This window comes from Cicer arietinum, chromosome 2 (assembly GCF_000331145.2).
Source record: "Cicer arietinum cultivar CDC Frontier isolate Library 1 chromosome 2, Cicar.CDCFrontier_v2.0, whole genome shotgun sequence".
In the NCBI taxonomy this organism is placed as follows: Eukaryota; Viridiplantae; Streptophyta; class Magnoliopsida; order Fabales; family Fabaceae; genus Cicer; species Cicer arietinum.
In genome coordinates this window covers 4,898,068-4,914,878 of record NC_021161.2, presented here as the reverse complement: position 1 = coordinate 4,914,878, position 16,811 = coordinate 4,898,068, and the positions used below count along the sequence as shown (strand labels likewise).

Genomic DNA, 16,811 nt, shown 5'->3' with positions numbered 1-16,811 from the left:
TAGATGAAAGTTGTTTCGAAAATCTAAATTAATAAACAATGCAATATGATAGAAACTCAAATAACATCATATTAAGATAAGAATCAAAACAATGTTGCACGTAGAAGATAAAATAAATAAAAATAAAAAAACATGTGAAAATTACTTATTAAAAAAAAAAATCTTACAGGTAAAATATTATTTTAGAAATATTTATTTTGAAATTTGTGTTTTAAACTTTTTAAAATTGAAATATTACATTTTTTTTAATAAAAAAAAAGTCTATTTCTTAGGTAGTTAGGGAGCGTAGATAATAATATCTAATAAATTGTAAGCCAAAAAAGAGGTAGTATCAAACTACACTTCTAATTACACTTACGTGTTTAAAATGATTGTTTTAAATGACATATATAAAAGTACACCCCACCCATCTAGAAAAGATCAACTTGCTTAGTTCTAGCCTCTCAAATCTAACGTCTTGTAGATAATACAATCCATCGCATGATATAAAAAGGCTATCATTTTTTATACATTATAAAAAAAAAATGGCAGAAGCTTCATCCAATAATGGTGGTCTTAGGTTAGCCGGCAAGGTAGCCATCGTCACCGGAGGTGCGAGCGGCATCGGCAAAGAGACCGCACATGTCTTTGCCGAACAAGGTGCACGTGTGGTCGTCATAGCTGACATCCAAGACGAGTTGGGTAATCAAGTGGTTGCGTCCATTGGCACTCAAAGGTGTACCTACATTCACTGTGACGTGGCAGACGAAGATCAAGTTAAAAATCTTGTCCAATCAACCGTCAAAACTTATGGACAGGTTAATATTATTATTTATAGGACTTAATTAACTTGTGGACATGTTCATATTATTATTTATAAGACTTAATTTATACAATAAATAGCATCTGTTATCTTTAAATTTAATTTTAGTTAACGTATTTTTTTATTTAGATTTTTATTTTTATTTTAAGTGATAATTTGATCTTTTATATTTTAAAATATCAACAATGTTATCATTTTTTCACTTTATAAAAAATCATCAAAATTTTCAAACAAAACCCATAAAATTAATTATCATCTTCAATATAATATAAATTTCATTAAATTCATAACTTAAATATTTAAATAAACTCATATTTTCATTCTTTATTTGATGAATTTATTGTTATTAGAGATGAAAATATGAACTTATTTGACTATTTGAGTTATGCATTTGACGAAATTTGTAATATATTGAAGATGATTATTAATTTTATGAGTTTTTTTGAAAATTTCGATGAATTTTTTAAATTTTTGTAAAAAAAAAATGATAACATTGTTGATATTTAAAAAACAAAAGATCAAATTGTTACTTAATTAAAATAAAAAATAAATGATCAAATAAAATGTTAACTGAAATTAAATTAAGGAACCGCGAATACTATTTCGAATAATTTATATTCTGAATATATTACGAAGTACCTTTTTTTTTAATGTATAAACAATAATCATGAGAAACTAAACATCATATAATTAATAGACAAAATCAAATATTTAAAAGTCATTTGAAATTTTAATGAAGATATACGACAAAATTTTTCTTATCTTTACAGCTAAAACAATGATTCAATCCATATCAATTTAATTCAAATTAAAATAAAGGTGTTTTTCAAAATTCAACTTGTTGCTAACTTATACTTGCTATTAATTAAAGTTATTTTTAAACATGTAATCCACGGTAGACCCGTACACCTTAGAACTATTCAATAAACACAATTGTTTTGTTATATTTTCTACAACAGGTGGATATTATGTTCAGCAATGCTGGGATATTAAGCCACACTAAACAGACCATAATGGAACTCGACATTTCTCAAGCTAATCGTGTGTACGCAGTCAACGCCCAAGGAATGGCGTTATGTGTGAAATATGCAGCGCGTGCAATGGTGGAGGGAAAGGTGAGAGGGAGCATTGTTTGCACAGCGAGTGTCGAAGGTAGCAATGGTAGTTTAGAGTTTACAGATTACACAATGTCAAAGCACGCAGTGTTAGGTTTGATGCGTTCAGCGAGTGTGCAACTTGCAGCACATGGGATTAGGGTTAATTGTGTTTCACCAAATGGATTAGCAACTCCACTCACTGTTAACTATTTTGGGGTCAGTCCTGAAAAGGTGACTGAGATTTTTAAACAATACTCAAGGTTGGAAGGAGTTGTGCTCACTCCTAGGCTCGTGGCAAATGCTGTGTTGTTTTTAGCATCTAATGACTCTGATTTTGTCACTGGTCTTGATCTTCGAGTGGATGGTGATTTTGTTCTTAACAAATCTAGCTAATTTTAATTCAAATATATATATTGTATTGCTTAAAAACTATATTGCTATTGAGTTTATTTAAAGAATAAAAAGTGCCTTAACACTTCTTAGTTGGAGTGGTTATAGGTGCAACGAGTGTCATGAAAATAAATATGGATGTCTATGAGAGTTATCATAAAACAATGATATTAGAAGACCTTCATTCATATGATTGTTAATGTAAATTGTGATTTTTGTAATCTTTTTAACTATTTGTAATATTAACCCTATAAATAGAGAGTTTAAGACACATTGTAAGAATTTTATTATACTTAATAACAGTGGTGTAGTAAATAATATACATTATGCATGTAGAAGTGTACCTTCATTATGCATAGAATTATATATATCAAAATATTATTTCAGGGGAAGAAAGTATGTGGCAGAGGTGTTTCCTGTTTGGCTTTGGGCCCTTGTCAAAAAAAATGTTGAAGATGTTAGGCTTTGGGCCTTGGGCTAACCATACTTCTAAGTGATGTGGGCTGATTTGCCTCGATTTACAAAAGATTTATTAGTCTCATCTCTTGATTTGCCTCGATTTACAAAAGATTTATCAGTCTCACCTCTATACATTTTTAAAAGTCTTTTAAAATTTATTTATTTTTTGTTAATTTTAATTATCTTTAAATTAGTCAATCTGAGCGAAATTTGTTTGGTTATAATCCGGAACATTTAACATAAATGCTAACATGTAATTACTTTAAAAAAATTATATTTTCGGATTGGTCAAATTAGATACATAAAATATTAATTTAAATATTTCTTTTATATCCTCATACCAATTTAAGGTGTAAAAATCAATTTAGAGGTTTTACATAATATATGAGAGTATAAAGAGAAATTCTCTAAATATATCTGTTATACTCGGTCGAACAAATTTAGAAGTCTAATAAAATGAATCTTAAAATAATTTTTTTATATAAAAAAGTTAGATAATAATATACAAATTAAAAAAGTACTTTCTTAACAACGTTTTTAAATAATTGTTTAGACATAATTTTCTTAATTTACAAATGGCATAAAAAATCTCTCTAAAGCTCCTTTCTCCAATACCATACAATTTTTTTTTTCCTGGTGTGTTTAGTGTTTTTTAAATCGATAATAACATTTAGTTATTATTTTTTATATTTTTTTATTTCTATCATATTATTAATATATTATATTATTACGTCAATCTCTCAATTTATTTTTTAAGATGTTATTGATATAAGTGAATTTTAAATTAAAAATTAAAAAATTAGAGAATTTAAATTTAAACCTGAATAAGAGTATGATATAATGATAACAATGAATTATTAATTTTGACTATTTAAAAAAAATAAAAAACGGAAGAACACACTTTTGAAATCAATATATTAATATCTATTTGGCAACATATACCACGCGTAGCACATGGACAGACATAAAGTAACATGAGTTATACTCGTAAAATACATATGTCCAAAGTTTTAGGAATCTTTATTATTTATAATAAGTAAACAGGTCAAAAACAATCAGCACTATACATGATACATCAACCTCAATAATATGAAATTAATAAAATATTTATTAAAATATCATATCCAAAGTTTTAGGAATATTTATAAATAAACAATCAAGTCAAAAATAATCAGCACTATAGATCATACATCAACCTCAATAATTTATAGTAAAAAAGAACCTGAATAATTTTTAATTAATAAAATACAAGAATCAAATTTCGCGTGTTACTAACTACTTATTTCATCTTATTTATATGCCAATCCCACAATAATAGTTTATACAATTGAATTCAACAATATTTGCATCCAAACATAGCATAAGCTCAGTCCACAAAAACCACTATGAGATTATCAGGCAAGGTAGCTATTGTAACAGGAGGAGCCAGTGGCATCGGCGAAACCACAGCACGTATCTTCGTTAACGAAGGTGCACGTGTGGTTGTGATCGCCGACGTCCAAGACGAACTCGGAAATCAAGTAGCTACATCCATTGGCAATCAAAGATGTAGCTACATTCATTGTGACGTGTCAGATGAAGATCAAGTCATAAATCTCATTCAATCAACTGTCAATACTTATGGACAGGTTCATGATATTTACAGTCATCTTTATGTATCTTTTCAAACTCTAAAATATCTAATTGATCACTAATTAAGAATGTTAGTTAATACAATTCTCATCTTTATATATAAAATTTTGTTGATTAAATCCGTAAAAATTATAAAAGTGGTTGTAATATTAAATTTGTTGACAACGTTCATTGTTTTACTAGTTTATCCTTTAAAGATAGATAGTTAATTTATGGTTTTTATACTTTATTGAAGTATTTATTACAAATTATAAAGAAAAATTATAACATAATTAGAGATAAGTTTATAAAGAAATAATTAATGCAATTAAAAAAAAGTCTAAAAATATGTTAGTTAATATTATTTAATATTTTTGAGAAAAAATATCATCGATTGTGGATATAAACCAATGAATTTTTTTTGTTTCACAGGTAGATATAATGTTCAGCAATGCTGGGATTATTAGTCCAACACTACAATCTGTGTTGGAACTTGACGTTTCCCAACTTGACCGCTTATTAGCGGTCAATGTTCGGGGAATGGCACTGTGTGTGAAACACTCGGCGCAAGCAATGGTAAAGGGGCGCGTGAGGGGGAGCATCGTGTGCACCGGAAGCGTTGGAGGTAGTGAGGGATCGACTACATCAACGGATTACACAATGACAAAGCACGCAGTGTTAGGGCTAATGCGTGCAGCGAGCTTGCAACTTGCAACACACGGCATAAGAGTGAATTCTGTCTCACCAAATGCATTGGCTACACCATTAACTTGTAAATTGTTGGGAGGTGTGAGTGAAGATAAGGCACAAGACTTTTATAAAAGTTTTGCGAGGCTCGAAGGAGTACTACTCACGCCCAAACATGTGGCGGATGCTGTATTATTTTTAGTTTCTAATGAGGCTGAGTTTATCACTGGTGTTGATCTAAGGGTAGATGGTGGATTTTCTCATGGAAAATAGTGATTTTGTGCACAAGTATAAGTATTTGAGTTATGACTTCTTCAAATTGAGTTGTTTTTCTGGTTTATGTGTGGCTAGTGAGTTTTGAATTCCATGTAAGATGTGTCGATCTAGTGAGTTTTGGATTCCATGTAAGATGTGTGGATAATAAATTGTTTGGTTCAAAAAATAAACTACTGCCTTTTTATTATGAAAGATATTTAAGATAAAAAAGAAAGCCTGTTGTTTTTTGTTTACTTATTATATAATAATATATATAGTATTTACTACTTCATTCTTAAAGGAGAAGAAAAATGTAATGTAAGTTGTTTAATATTTACACTAGTAAAATATATACTAAGGTACTTTATTTGATCATAATTTAAGTTTAATATTTAGTTGCTTCTGATATAAGTTTAATATTTTGTTGGTAAATAGAAGAAAAAATACAATACAATTCAAAATCGGTTAAATGTCGGCCGGATGATGAACTTATTTTTTAACTTATGTTTAGACTTAATACATAAAATTACAGACTCAATTAATCTCCGTGTAGCCTCTAGAAAATAGTTCTTGATCAGAATGATAGATTTAAGAGTTTAACTAATTAAGAGAATGACCTACCCGATTATAAGAGAGTTTGAGGCTATATGTTAACTAAAGAAGATGATCATGATCCACTTATTGATGATTTAACCGAATAAGATAAAAATCTAATTGATTAAGTAGATTCATGAAACGCACGCTCGCTTAAGAACTAGTTTTATTTGATTAAGGATTGATAGTTAATCGATTAATGATTTGAAAATAGTTACAAGATATAACCCTCGTTTGTGTAGTGCATTTAGGAGAATTTCCTTATCGGTCCTGCATGAAAAAATTCCATGTTGCAGGACCACGGATGAGACTGCAGAGATCTCTATGTACGGATAGAAATGGACATCCTTATACCTAATACCTAAATGAATACAAAGCATTTATGCTTGATGTTGAACTGCTAGCAGAAAAAAAAAAAACTGGTAACATATAACATTTTGATATATAAACCTCTTCCATTGATGTTTACATGCTTTCAAACTCATATGAGTTTATATGGTTCCTTACATAGGGATATTGATTATTGATGTACATGATAGAATTCATTTGAACCACTTTAGCTTAAAGAAAAACCAAAGAACATGGTTTCATCGCATCGCAATATAATTTAATTGCTTCCATTTACCGCAATCGCAGGACTTGTCCTCCTTCTTCTTTCTCGAAAGCTGCGACATGAAGACAAGCTCGGAATGCAAAACATCAAAGATTTAGGCGATTTCTCTCTAACCCATGCGCGATCCTCGCTCATGATTCTTTCGCTGCTGCAAGCCGAGTTAACTCCCGAGAGATAGGGAGTTGAGTGTGAAGATTTAGGAAGAACATCTTGTATAGTTGTTTTCAGTTCTTTCTTTTCTTTACCTTCATCATTTGTGTTATCTTTGAGACTTTCTTTGAAAAACTCTAACAGTTTCTTTTTCTTATCTGGTGATGATGATTCAGATGGAGAATCAGAAGTTCTATTCTGAGAAAAGATTTTATTCACATTTGGGGTCCCAAAATTGTGGTGAATTGGAGTGTTACCTCTAGATGGTGTAAAGTCTGCATAAAATGAAATAGACAATGATTAGAATTTAATCTGCATACACTGTCAATCTAAATTTTACACTAATGTTCAATCAATGTTTATTGATTGAGAATAGTGAAAAACAAAAAATCCTCTATTTTGAGCTGCCATAAAACACAGTGGCGCTGCCATCCTTTACAAATATATGAGTGCTCCATTTTTTCATGTCATGGCATCAATTTTAATATAAAAGAGGATGATTCAAAAGAGTAGTTTTTGATTGCATATCAGTGTAAAACTAATTTACAGACACCCTGTATATCCTTTAAATCCATATGATTATAGAGAGAAGAGTTAATATGGCGGTTGGAAAGAGAAGAGTTCGGAAAAAAATTGAAAGAAAAAGACTTCGGCTTAGGGTAAAACAATAAGCTTATTTAATAACTTTACAGATATCATGTAAAGTTTTGTGAGTAAACAATCATTTTGATCTCTAAACGTGCACGGGACTATCACTATAGTAACTTTATGGATCAAATTAACTAACGGAAAATATATTCAAGAACCAAACTATTTAACGAAAGACATTTGAGACCCAAATTGACTAAAGAAATACGCACTTAGACATGTTTTAATGATTTTGATGCATTCAAAGACTATACTGTAACAACGCGAGAAATATTTAACGACCAAATGACTATTTACTCAAAGTTTTACACAGGAGCTCAATTATGTTTCACAATGGTATTATAATGTGAAAATATTGTAAAATTGATTGAACGTCTCAGTAAAACTATTTTACACTATCAACGTATAGTCATTAAACTCGAACAATATACTTTTTTTTAAAAGAGGGTTCTTTCTTCTTCATAAACTCACATTATGAAGATGCTTAAGAATGATAAAATGTCGGTAATAAATTACAAGTATTATAAATCATGACAATATTATGTTTTCTATACTAATGTTTGTTTTTCTTCAAATATTATTACCTATAAAGTCTCTCCTACTCATCATAATTACATTATTATAGACAAGTGAACAAATTAAAATCCTCTAGCAGAAGAAAAAAAAAACAAACAAAAAGGAAATTGAGATGCTTACCACCATTGACACTATAGAAATCATCTTCACAATCTGAGTCTATCCAAGGTTTGGAATCAAAAAATGCTTCCTCTTTGCTACCTGTAAGGAGAAACATGTATGTGTGAATAATTAACTTATACATGAAACCTATGTGACAGCAACTCAAATAATGAAACAGTAATACTGAATTGAATTTGGATTTTCTGTCGTCGCAAAATTCATGCATTCACATAGTCAATACATCAGTGGTCGTTGTATCGAGATCAAATGGTCTAATTTGAAATCTGAATCGTTTGATCTAGATTCAATGGCTATGATAGATGTGTCGACTGCGTGCGTGAATATGTGATTTTGCCGACTGCAAGCAATCCGAATCTATCCAAATGAAGTTTGAAATGTTACAAGAAATAAGGAAAGATATAATCTCTTGTTCTCAAGCATTTCCATAATTTATCAATAATTCATAAGGGAAACTTCTCCGGATAAAATAAATGATATTCAACAACTAATTATTAAGGTTGATTCAACTAATTACTTGATTCATCCAATATTTTCATTTCTCTTTAAAAGAAAAACTAGCAGAAAATTCATCACATTACTCATAGTACCTAACTAAGGATGCCTTGATCAAAACAAACAAAAAGACAAAATTACCCTCTTAATTATATAATTCAACAAAATAATCAGAGAAAGAGTTATAAGTACAGTGCAATAAATAGAATTAAAACTTATCTTTTCAATTAAGTTGCAAGTGGCATTTCAATCACTTTCAATGTCAAAAATAACATATGGACAATAATGTATTAGCAGGCAAATTGTTTTCATTATGGAAAAAAAATATCTTTCATCTCTTAAATAAAGATAATGATTGAATAGACCCTGTATCTGGAACAAAACATCTCCTAATTCACATTAAATTAAGAAAAAATGAATAAAACATTAAATTAAATTATATAAAAAAAATAATGAACTTTCATCTCCTAATTCACATATGTGCAATTAATAAAACCATGAGACTGATGACCCAACCACGTCATATCTGCAAAGACATGTTCTTACCACATGATAATAAATTTCAACTTGCTGAGTATTAGGATGACATAAACATAGTCAAATATAACATAAATTAAATTAAATAAATCAACCATATCAATCCTAAAGAAATTAACATGACTAATAGATCACACAATTGGAGTGGGAGAAAGAAATCAAACAGAACTAATACCATTTAATTGCATATTTGGATTTATGGTGAATTTGACAGATTCTCGATGTTCCACGTGATTTTAGCAAAAGCTAAACTTTATGGCTTTAACAAAATCACTGTCACAGTAATTCTCCTCAATCCAAATATGCACAAATAATATCACATATACACATCAATTTTAAAAAAAGAAATTAAAAGACATAGAAAAAGAAAGAAATTCTTCAATAATTCATCAGAGTCAAAGACTCCACAACAACAACCCAGATCGAACTTTTAATGAATTATCAAAAAACACTGATAATTAACAACAAAAAAAGTGTTTTTTTAATATAAGAACAGTAATCAGACAGTAAAAAACATTCTTAGATCCCAGAAAAACAACCTATGAGAGTGTAGCAACAATGAAAAGAAAAAAAAAATCATTAAAAGAAAAAAAAAAAAACAAAAGGGACCATACCATAGTCAGTGAAATTGGTCGTTGACCGAGAAGGTGACCAAATAAAGTTACCATTTTTGGGTTGTTCTTTGATGGGTGATGGAGGAATCACAAGTTTCTCAGTTTTTGACCCCAAAATTGAAACACTTAGCTTCATGTTTTCTGTGTTTTTTTTTCTTTGAACTGAAGCACAAGAACCCATTACTCAAAAGACAATAACTTTACGATCATTACAAATAATAGTTACTTGAGAGAGGGAGAGAGAGCAAAATGTGTGTGTGGTTTTTGGAGTTGTGCAAAAGTTGTGTGAAAAAATGTGTTGGAAAAAAAAAATTATGGGGAATTGGGAGAGAATAAATAATGAAAGTTAAAATAGGATTGGACTTGAAAGGGAAGTTATGTTATGTCAACAATGTTGTGTTGTTGTGTGGTGTGGGTGGTGACTATTGGGTGTGGATTATAATGAAAAGTTTGTTGGCATTTTAGGGAGAGAAAGGTCACAAATTTTCATTAAAAATAAATACAAATTAGATCATATGTTATGGGGTGCAAGTAATTTTATACTGTTAGATTAATAGAGAAAAAATTAGTTTATAAAGAGGGATTTTTTCAAATTTAATTTAGTTGGTTATTATTGTCGTCGACTCAAATTATGAAAAAGTACGTCATTTTTAGTTAAGGTTGATATTTGAGTTCGCATCTCCGTTTTTTATGATATGGTTAGATTTTTCATCCAAACTTATACATATATTATTTTATTAAAATTTTAAGAATTATTATTAAACAATAATAAAATAAAATTATGCTTTTAATAAAGAATAGATTAAAATTTATAATACATAAAAAATTAAATAAAATAGTATATATATATATATATATAAATATATATTATTTTAAAAATAATATTAATTTTATTAACAAAACAGGTATCAATACTCTAATTTCTATTTGAAATTTGAATATTGATGAATCTTCGAACCCACATCAGTCAAAGCATGTTTTACTTGTCAGATTTTGTTGTTATCTCTATATATCAATTTTATATTTTTTAAAAAATATATAAAATAAAAAGTAGATATTAAGTTTGATAATTCAAAGGGAAATGTGATTTGGAGTTATAAACTTTAAAAAAACTAATCATGTTATTGATTTTGTAATTAATTTCAGATTGTCTTTATTGACTAATAGAAGTTTTTTGTTTATAGTATTTTATTACTAGTTTTGGCAGATATGTCTTTTATGTGTTTAATTGATTTTTAATTTGTTTGTTGAATTGTTGTGGATTTAGACCTTTTATGCAACACAATAAAAGTCATAGGTGAGTGTGATATAGTTACTTGCATTCATCTACACAGTTACTTGCATTCATCTTTTTTTAGGTATACATACGATATTCAATCATTTAAAGTAATTTCATATTTTTTATTTGTTTTGTTATTTTGCATTCATCATTTCTATTGCATCTTTACTTTTTAGTATGTAAAAATTATCATTTTATTTTGCATGCATCCCTTACCTGAAAGTAATTTTGTATGAGATAGTGCGAAATATAAAATAGGCAATTTTGTAATAAACATTTGGCCTATATTTTATTATGTTGTTGAGAGACTACTACTACTATAATAATTTTTGTTACACCCAAAACTATTAAAAGATGCATTTAATTGCTTTTACTAGTAAGTCAAAACTCAAAACCTATAATTTCAATTTAGTAATACCTACCGGCTACCTTATTTAAAATCTCACAAATAAATGTTATTAGCTTGCAGCGAATTTAAAAATAATTTATTGATATTTTCGGACTATTAAATTATTCTAATTTTTAAGAATTTATTTATAACTTATAATTAGTAATACCCATTAACTAAAAGTTATTTAGGGTCCACTAAAAAAAGATATTTTTATATTTAGAATGAAAGATCATGTAATTGATTGAAACCTCGAATGGTCAAATTGTCTTTTGCAAATAAAAGTAAGTGAATCATAAAAAGCAAATTTGTATTCATAAAAAAAAAATTGTCAAATAAATCAAACTTTATCAGAATCAACAGTTTTTATCTACCTAATTTTTCTAGGGGCACCCATTGCAAAACGTTGAACGAATGGCATAAAAGTTTCAGCGTGAAAAACGAGTTAAAAATTTAGATTTTTTTTTTTCAACAAAATTTTAGATTATTATTCCGCGTATTTATCGTGTGGAATTAGTGTTACAATAATTATTAATTTTTTACACGAAGTGTTGCATAAGTAGCAATAATAATGTTTACTGTAATAAATAACTAGATTGTAACCCGTGCGTCCGCACGGAAATAACGATTTTAATAAATAAATGGTTATATTATATATATATATATATATATTAAATTTTATAAATTTTATTGACATTAAAAAAATAAATTGACTTAAAAAAAATAATTTACAATAAAAAAAATCTAATTTTAACTTAACTTAAAAACTACTTTTTTATAGACTCAATGTTATTAATAAAAAGTATGACTCTAACACCATTCTTTAATCTTACTCAGATGCCTTATTTTTGAATTCTACACATAATCTTTTTTCTTTCCAAAAAACTTATTATAAAGCAATACTTTTAATTTTAAACAAATAAAAATAATAATTATTAAAAAAATTAAATTAAATAATTAGATTAGATGAAATAAATTTTTTTAAATAATGGACACGGACATATATAAAATAAGTAAATTAGTAAATGTAAAGATGAGTAAGTAACTTAATAATGAATTTTTATTTTTATTATTCAAAATATGTTATTTATATGAAATACATGACATTTAAGAATTAATATAAATTTTGCTGTATCAAGTGGCAAAATATATTTCATTTTAGTACTACTCACAAAATACTAAAGAAAAATAATTTTCCTATTACAAACAAAAAATTACAATACACATAAAAATTATGAGTATCTTTTATCTTTGAATTTGCATATTAGTCTTCATTAATCTTTCAGGAATCCTTTGCTCGCGAATCTCAGTACTATTTCCATTGCATAAAAGTTTTGTTTGACATTGAGGAGATCAAGACAGAAACCACAGTCGCACAACTCTAACAACCAAATTTCATGACTCATTTTTTGGAGAAATTGAAGCAACAAACTTTGATGAAGAAATTGAAGCAACGAAATATAATTTTTGTTTCAGACTGACATTGGATAAAGATGAATAACAAAGTTTTGGTAAAGAAAATTTAAAAAAGGAATTGTATATACCGAGATAATATGAATGATATTTATAATAGAGAAACAAAAAATGAGAGAGTATTGAAGAGAGACGGTTTACGGAGTACGGGAATTAAGAAAGAAAGTATGAGGGAATTAAAAGAATTTCTAAAATAAAATAAAATAAACTAATTTGAAGAGGTGGTTGCTAGTGTTTAAAAAACAATTCCAAAAAGTGTTCCACTAAATTTTCAATGGTGAAAAGTAAGCCACTAAATTCTCAACGGTGAAACGTAAGTAGTGGTGTAGTGTATTTTATTTTTAATTCATTCTTTTATTTTTTTTAATTGGCCACTAACTTTTCAACTCACGCATGATGTATTTTATTTTATTTTTAATTGGCCATAAATTTTTTAATTAAATTAATTTGAAGCGGTAGTTGATAAAGTAGTGTTTAAACAACACTTACATTCAAAAAACTGTCTAAATAGTGGTGTATTGTATTTTATTTTTAATTTTTTAATTGGCCATAAATTTTTTTATTAAATTAATTTGAAGCGGTGGTTGATAAAGTAGTGTTTAAAAAACACTTACCTTCAAAAAACTGTCAAAGTAGTCGTGGTGTATTGTATTTTATTTTTAATTTTTTAATTGGCTATAAATTTTTTAATTAAATTAACTTGAAGCGGTAGTTGATAAAGTAGTGTTTAAAAAACAGTTACCTTCAAAAAATGTCAGTCGTGGTGTATTGTATTTTATTTTTAATAAAATCTTTTTTTTTTTGCCATTAACTTCTCAACGGACACATGTATAAGGTCGTGTAATTGAAGTTTAATTTTATTATTAAAAACAAAATCTGCACGATGAAGTATTATTTCTATTAATAGAAATTTAATATATTCCTAACACTCTATTTGGCTGAGCAAACTTGCCATATTATCATCTTTGCTTTATTATAATGTATAGATATTTCATTCACTCCATAATATTTGTCACAGTTAATAATTTCATACGGATTAAAAAATAATAAATAAAAATATAATAATTTTTTAAGTTTTAATTTTTTTATTATTGATTAATTTTTATTATCATAAATATACAAAATAAAAAATAATATTTAAAAAGTAAAGATAATAATAATTAAAGAGTTAAAACTGTGATATATTTTTTAATAAATGTGACAGTTATGGAAATAATACTCAATAAGAAAACATTAATTTTCTTTATAAAGGAAGGTTGACAGTAATATCTTAAAACTAAAACCCAATATTAAACCGATAGAAAATCTAAATCATTAGTCAACTGTTTTAATTTCCATAAACAGAGATGAAATTACTATTAAAAAACAAAATCTAAATTTCAACTTAAAAATATATAGAACTTTAAAAAAAATATAAAAAGTAACATTGTTTACAAGTCAATTTTTGAGAATAAGTTAGTTTCAATATAAAAATTTGGCTAAATTACATTTGCGGTCCCTTAATTTAATTTCAGGTAATGTTTTAGTTTTTTATATTTTTTTTTCTTTCTGAGTTGGTCCTTTATTTTAATTTTAAGTGATAATTTGATATTTTATATTTTAAAATGTCAATAACGTTGCCCTTTTTTTTACAAAAATTCAAAAAAATTATTAAATTTTTCAAACAAAACCCATAAAATTCATTATCATCTTCAATAAAATACAAATTTAATCAAATTCATAACTTAAATCTTGAAATAAACTCATATTTTTATTATTTATTTGATGTTGTTGGAGATGAAAATGTGAGTGTATTTGAATATTTGAGTTATGGATTTGATAAAATTTGCATTATATTGAAAATAATTATTAATTTTATGGGTTTTGGTTGAAAATTTTGATGATTTTTTAAATTTTTGTATAACAAATGATAACATTGTTGAAATTTTAAAACATAAAATATCAAATTGTCACTTAAAATAAAAATAAATGATCAACTAAAAAAAAACAAAAAACTAAAACGTTATCTAAAATTAAGTCAAGGAACACAGAAGTAATTTAGCCTAAAAATTTAATATAACAATTAAATTATTCAAATAATTGAATAATATACACGGTATAGGTTCAAACTTGAAGTGTCCAATTTAATTTGATTTTTTATTTTGGTAATAAATTTAATTTAATATTTCTAAGGAAAGTTTAATTTAATTCTTAAATATTGATTGACGCATTACTTTGACTCATACTACCTTTATATTGCATTGTCAGCATTATATATTCTCCTCGGGTTAGTTTTTCTTTTTTTAATCAATTCATTCATTTGCTTGTTTCTTAATAAATTCGTGTTAGTTATTCGCATTTTTTTAATTAAATTTTTTCACATTTTGTTTTATGTGAACTATGCTAAATATTTTATGTGATCCTTACTGCAGCACCCTGGACCAGCTAATAATGAAAATTTTATTATTTCAAGTTCTGGTGGTGTCTTATTTAACATTTGGATTATTGGTCTCACCGGGGACAAATCACATGCAGAACAAGAAAATAATGAAATTATTAAATGATAAAAATAAAATGAGATTATCCAAGGAATGATTCAAAACAATCATAATCTTCCGCCGGTTAAAAATTAATAAGAATTTCTATTACCATCAAAAAGCCATTTAGCCATGTATTTGAAACCATAAATTTCTTCTTGATCTTGATAAATAAACATTTGATAACTTGATCCAAAAAGAAAGTAACAATCCTCGACGCAAGCCACTAACGTAACACATTTTTTAAATACCATTCAAATGAACCAATTACTCCTTATTCTTCATATAATGCTATCATTTTTTTTAACTTTCTATCCAACGTAGCCTTCTCTAAGTTATGAAATTTGTAAGGGATAACAACATTATCCCAACTACTATGCAGCAAAAATAAAAAATAATTAGCGATAATTATCTCAATAATGCAGAATATCTTTTTCCCCACCTGTGTAGATAAATTGCCAAACAAAAAATACAATTCCAAGAGCAATAATAATTGGCAGAAAATTAAATATGAGACAAACACAATTTTAAAACTTCCCTCAAATTGAGAGAATAAAAACATAGGACATAATCTAGTAAAACTTCCACTATAATAATTAATTGGTACACCAAGAGTTTTCCTAATAACAATAGGGAATATCAATCAACAATAACAACCCTATAACAATCCTATAACAACCTTATAACAACCTTCCACTAAAGTGGATATGCCAAAGTAACTCATAAAACTACTCAAATTATATATTAAAATAATAAACTCAGTGGTAGCAATAACATACTAAATTTGTAGATCAAACGGAGCAAGTTTGCTACACACCTGTTACCTGGAACCAAACCCTTATTTTTTTTCTCTGGCAATCGTTCTTCTTCCGTTGTTTTTCTGTATTTTTTTCTTCTTAGGGATTTCTAAATCCCTTTTTATTACCTTCAAGTGGCCCAAGCCTATTAAAACTTTTTTTTTTCTTTTTCTTTTAATTTCAATAATAATAATAATACTAGTAAAATTGGTGGGTTCCACTTGGGGAGTGAACCCACCCAACAAATCTCCCCCTCACGACTCAAGTGGGAAGATACTGCTCAACCATGCCAGCTTTCTTTCTGCAACATATCATCTTCGACACAGACAAGGTCTTCGTCATCATATCTGAACCATTCTCATCAGTATGAATCTTCTCAATTAAAAATGACTTCATTTTCAGTGCATCTCGTATCCAATGATATCACACTTCAATATGCTTCGACTTTGCATGAAAAGTCGAATTCTTGCTGAGATGGATCGCACTTTGACTGTCACAGAATAACACAAACTTATCTTGCTTGAGGCCTAACTCATGTAGGAATTTCTTCATCCACAAGAGTTCTTTGGAAGCTTCAGTTGCTGCAATGTACTCAACTTCAGTAGTGGACAAAGCAACACACTTTTGTAGTCTTGATTGCCAAGACACAGCTCCCCCTGCAAAAGTCATCATATAACCAGAAGTAGATTTTCTAGAATCAAGATCACCTG

At 27.5% G+C, this 16,811-nt stretch overlaps 3 protein-coding genes across 3 annotated transcripts; 2 read left to right on the top strand and 1 right to left on the bottom strand.

The window, feature by feature from the left end:
- The first annotated feature begins 412 nt into the window (after positions 1 to 412).
- LOC101502706 ((+)-cis,trans-nepetalactol synthase NEPS1-like) lies at positions 413 to 2,611 on the top strand. Its single transcript, XM_004489545.4, has 2 exons — positions 413 to 797; positions 1,762 to 2,611. The coding sequence occupies exons 1-2, from the start codon at positions 525 to 527 to the stop codon at positions 2,290 to 2,292; spliced, it is 804 nt and encodes a 267-aa protein (XP_004489602.1). The 5' UTR covers positions 413 to 524; the 3' UTR covers positions 2,293 to 2,611.
- A 1,445-nt stretch (positions 2,612 to 4,056) lies between these two features.
- On the top strand, positions 4,057 to 5,492 carry LOC101509561 ((+)-cis,trans-nepetalactol synthase NEPS2-like). Its single transcript, XM_012712694.3, has 2 exons — positions 4,057 to 4,376; positions 4,792 to 5,492. Exons 1-2 carry the CDS (start codon positions 4,134 to 4,136, stop codon positions 5,317 to 5,319), a joined length of 771 nt encoding a protein of 256 aa, XP_012568148.1. The 5' UTR covers positions 4,057 to 4,133; the 3' UTR covers positions 5,320 to 5,492.
- An 826-nt stretch (positions 5,493 to 6,318) lies between these two features.
- LOC101502404 (uncharacterized protein At3g27210-like) lies at positions 6,319 to 10,061 on the bottom strand. The gene is made up of 3 exons (XM_004489544.4): positions 9,649 to 10,061; positions 8,003 to 8,083; positions 6,319 to 6,933 (listed from the first exon to the last, which is right to left on the bottom strand). Exons 1-3 carry the CDS (start codon positions 9,827 to 9,829, stop codon positions 6,503 to 6,505), a joined length of 693 nt encoding a protein of 230 aa, XP_004489601.1. The 5' UTR covers positions 9,830 to 10,061; the 3' UTR covers positions 6,319 to 6,502.
- Positions 10,062 to 16,811: the final 6,750 nt, after the last annotated feature.